Raw genomic sequence first — 2,500 nt, forward strand, 5'->3', positions numbered from 1 at the left:
CTGCTGTTATATCACAGTACATCTCTGCTGTTATATTACAGTACATCTCTGCTGTTATATTACAGTACATCTCTGCTGTTATATCACAGTACATCTCAGCTGTTATATTACAGTACATCTCTGCTGTTATATTACAGTACATCTCTGCTGTTATATTACAGTACATCTCTGCTGTTATATTACAGTACATCTCAGCTGTTTTATTACAGTAGAGCTCTATATTACTGAACAGTATTGTGTTGCTATCGTTTCTCCACAGTGAAAACGTTATTCGATTTTCACTGGAATCACACGGGATGTTGTGACAAGAGTGGCGATGGCTTAACCAATTATAAAATGATGACCTCGCCTCGCTTTCTCTCTCTCTCCCTCTCCTCCTCTCTCTTTCTCTCTCTCCTCTCTCTCCTCCTCCCTCTTGCTCCTCTCTCGCTCTTCTCTCTCCTCCTCTCTCTCTCCTTCTCTCTCTTTCCTCCTCTCTCTCTCCTCATCTCTCTCTCTCTCCTGCTCTCTCTCTTTCCCTCTCTCAATTCAATTCAATTCAATTCAATTCAATTCAATTCAATTCAATTCAATTCAATTCAATTCAATTCAATTCAATTCAATTCAATTCAATTCAATTCAATTCAATTCAATATGCTTTATTGGCATGAATGTCAGGTGAACAGTATTGCCAAAGCGTCAAGAATACAATTCAATAATGACATGAGAAAACAAATGAAGTATAGAATGAATGAATGTCTCTCTCCTCTCCTCTGCTCCCAGTGTCGTCCTCCCAGAGCTGTGAGCGTCTGCGTCGGGAGAAGGAGGAGGAGCGTTCGTCCCTGGAGGAGGGGCTGCGGCGGCTGGGGGAGGAGCACCAGGAGGCGCAGGCGGGGCTGGAGGAGCGTCTGAGGAGCTTCTACCAGGAGGAGTGGGACAAGGTGCACCAGGCCTATCAGGAGGAGACGGACCGCTACAGGACGCTGGTGGAGCAGCAGGCTAGTGATGCACACACACACACACACACACACACACACACACACACACACACACACACACACACACACACACACACACTGATCTTCTCATCTCCGAAGGCGAGGATAGTAGCAGCCAGGTCTGACCTTGTCTTCTTCTCCTCTCTCTCTCTCTCTCTCTCTCTCTCTCTCTAGCTGGAGGAGCTGAGGACCAGACAGGAAGCTCACAGACAGGAACAGGAAGTGAGTCACCGGACGAACATGGATTCACTGAGGCAACAGCACGAGACCTCCATCCAAGGTGAGGACGAGACGACAGCCCGCTATAGGTCTTTAGGCTCTTGAATAAATGTCAACCTCTTTAAATAAAGTTGTGTGGAGGGTAGAAAAAGACAACAACCTCTCTGTGTCGAACACTGTGATTGGTTGCCTGTCTTGACCAGTGAAATACATTGACGTAACATGATGTAATGTTGTTGTTCTGTGAAGAACCCCTCCAGAACCCACTGTGTTCCCCCTCCCCCAGCGAGCACTGTTCTGTGTGTCTGTCCCTCCAGATCTGAGGAGCAGCCAGCGGCAGAGCCTGGACAAACTGGACAGAACTCTGAAGGAGACCGAGGTCTCTCTCTCTGTAAGGCTGCTCTCTCCTCATACTCTCTCTCTCTCTCTCTCTCTCTCTCTCTCTCTCTCTCTCTCTCTCTCTAAGGTTGTTCTCTCCTCATACTCTCTCTCTCTCTCCCTCTATCTCTCTCCCTCTCCCCCTCTCTCTCTCTCTCTCTCCCTCTATCTCTCTCCCTCTCCCCCTCTCTCTCTCTCTCTCTCTCTATCTCTCTCCCTCTCTCTCTCTCTCCCTCTATCTCTCTCCCTCTCCCCCCTCTCTCTCTCTCCCCCCCCCCCTCTCTCTGTAAAGCCTCAAATGCACTGGAAGAGTCAATTGACGCGCTTCATTTGACTCACCTCATTTGACGCTCCTATGGCGCACTGCAGGCGTCAGCTTTGATAGGGAGCTGATTTAATTTACATTGATTTGTCCCCATTTGACGCTCCAAAATGTAAACAAGTTCGGAGTAGAAGCGTCAAGGCAGTTTGACTCGCCTCAAAACGCTTTTGGGGCGTGATCGGCCATTTAAAACAATTGTTGTACTTCAAAACGCTAGCGTCACACTCTTCCAGTGCATCTGGGGCTTAAGGCTGTACTTCTCTGCCCAGTACAACTCAACTCAGCTCACTGTCGGAGAAGTAGGCCAGACTAGTCCTGCAAGGCTGGAGAAGTAGGCCAGGCTAGTCCTGCAAGGCTGGAGAAGTAGGCTAGACTAGTCCTGCAAGGCTGGTGAAGTAGGCTAGACTATTCCTGCAAGGCTGGTGAAGTAGGCCAGGCTAGTCCTGCAAGGCTGGAGAAGTAGGCTAGACTAGTCCTGCAAGGCTGGAGAAGTAGGCTAGACTAGTCCTGCAAGGCTGGAGAAGTAGGCTAGACTAGTCCTGCAAGGCTGGAGAAGTAGGCTAGACTAGTCCTGCAAGGCTGGAGAAGTAGGCCAGGCTAGTCC

At 48.9% G+C, this 2,500-nt stretch overlaps 1 protein-coding gene across 1 annotated transcript in view; it reads left to right on the forward strand.

The window, feature by feature from the left end:
- Positions 1-2,500, forward strand: part of LOC311322360 (uncharacterized protein) — a 49,872-nt gene that overhangs the window by 42,253 nt on the left and 5,119 nt on the right. Inside the window, exons 7-9 of the mRNA XM_084454427.1 lie at positions 763-977; positions 1,152-1,257; positions 1,514-1,587. Of these exons, the coding sequence (XP_084310553.1) occupies positions 763-977; positions 1,152-1,257; positions 1,514-1,587 (395 nt within the window). The remainder of the gene's footprint in view (positions 1-762; positions 978-1,151; positions 1,258-1,513; positions 1,588-2,500) is intronic.

Source organism: Borostomias antarcticus, assembly GCF_949987555.1.
Source record: "Borostomias antarcticus genome assembly, chromosome: 20".
Classification (NCBI taxonomy): Eukaryota; Metazoa; Chordata; class Actinopteri; order Stomiiformes; family Stomiidae; genus Borostomias; species Borostomias antarcticus.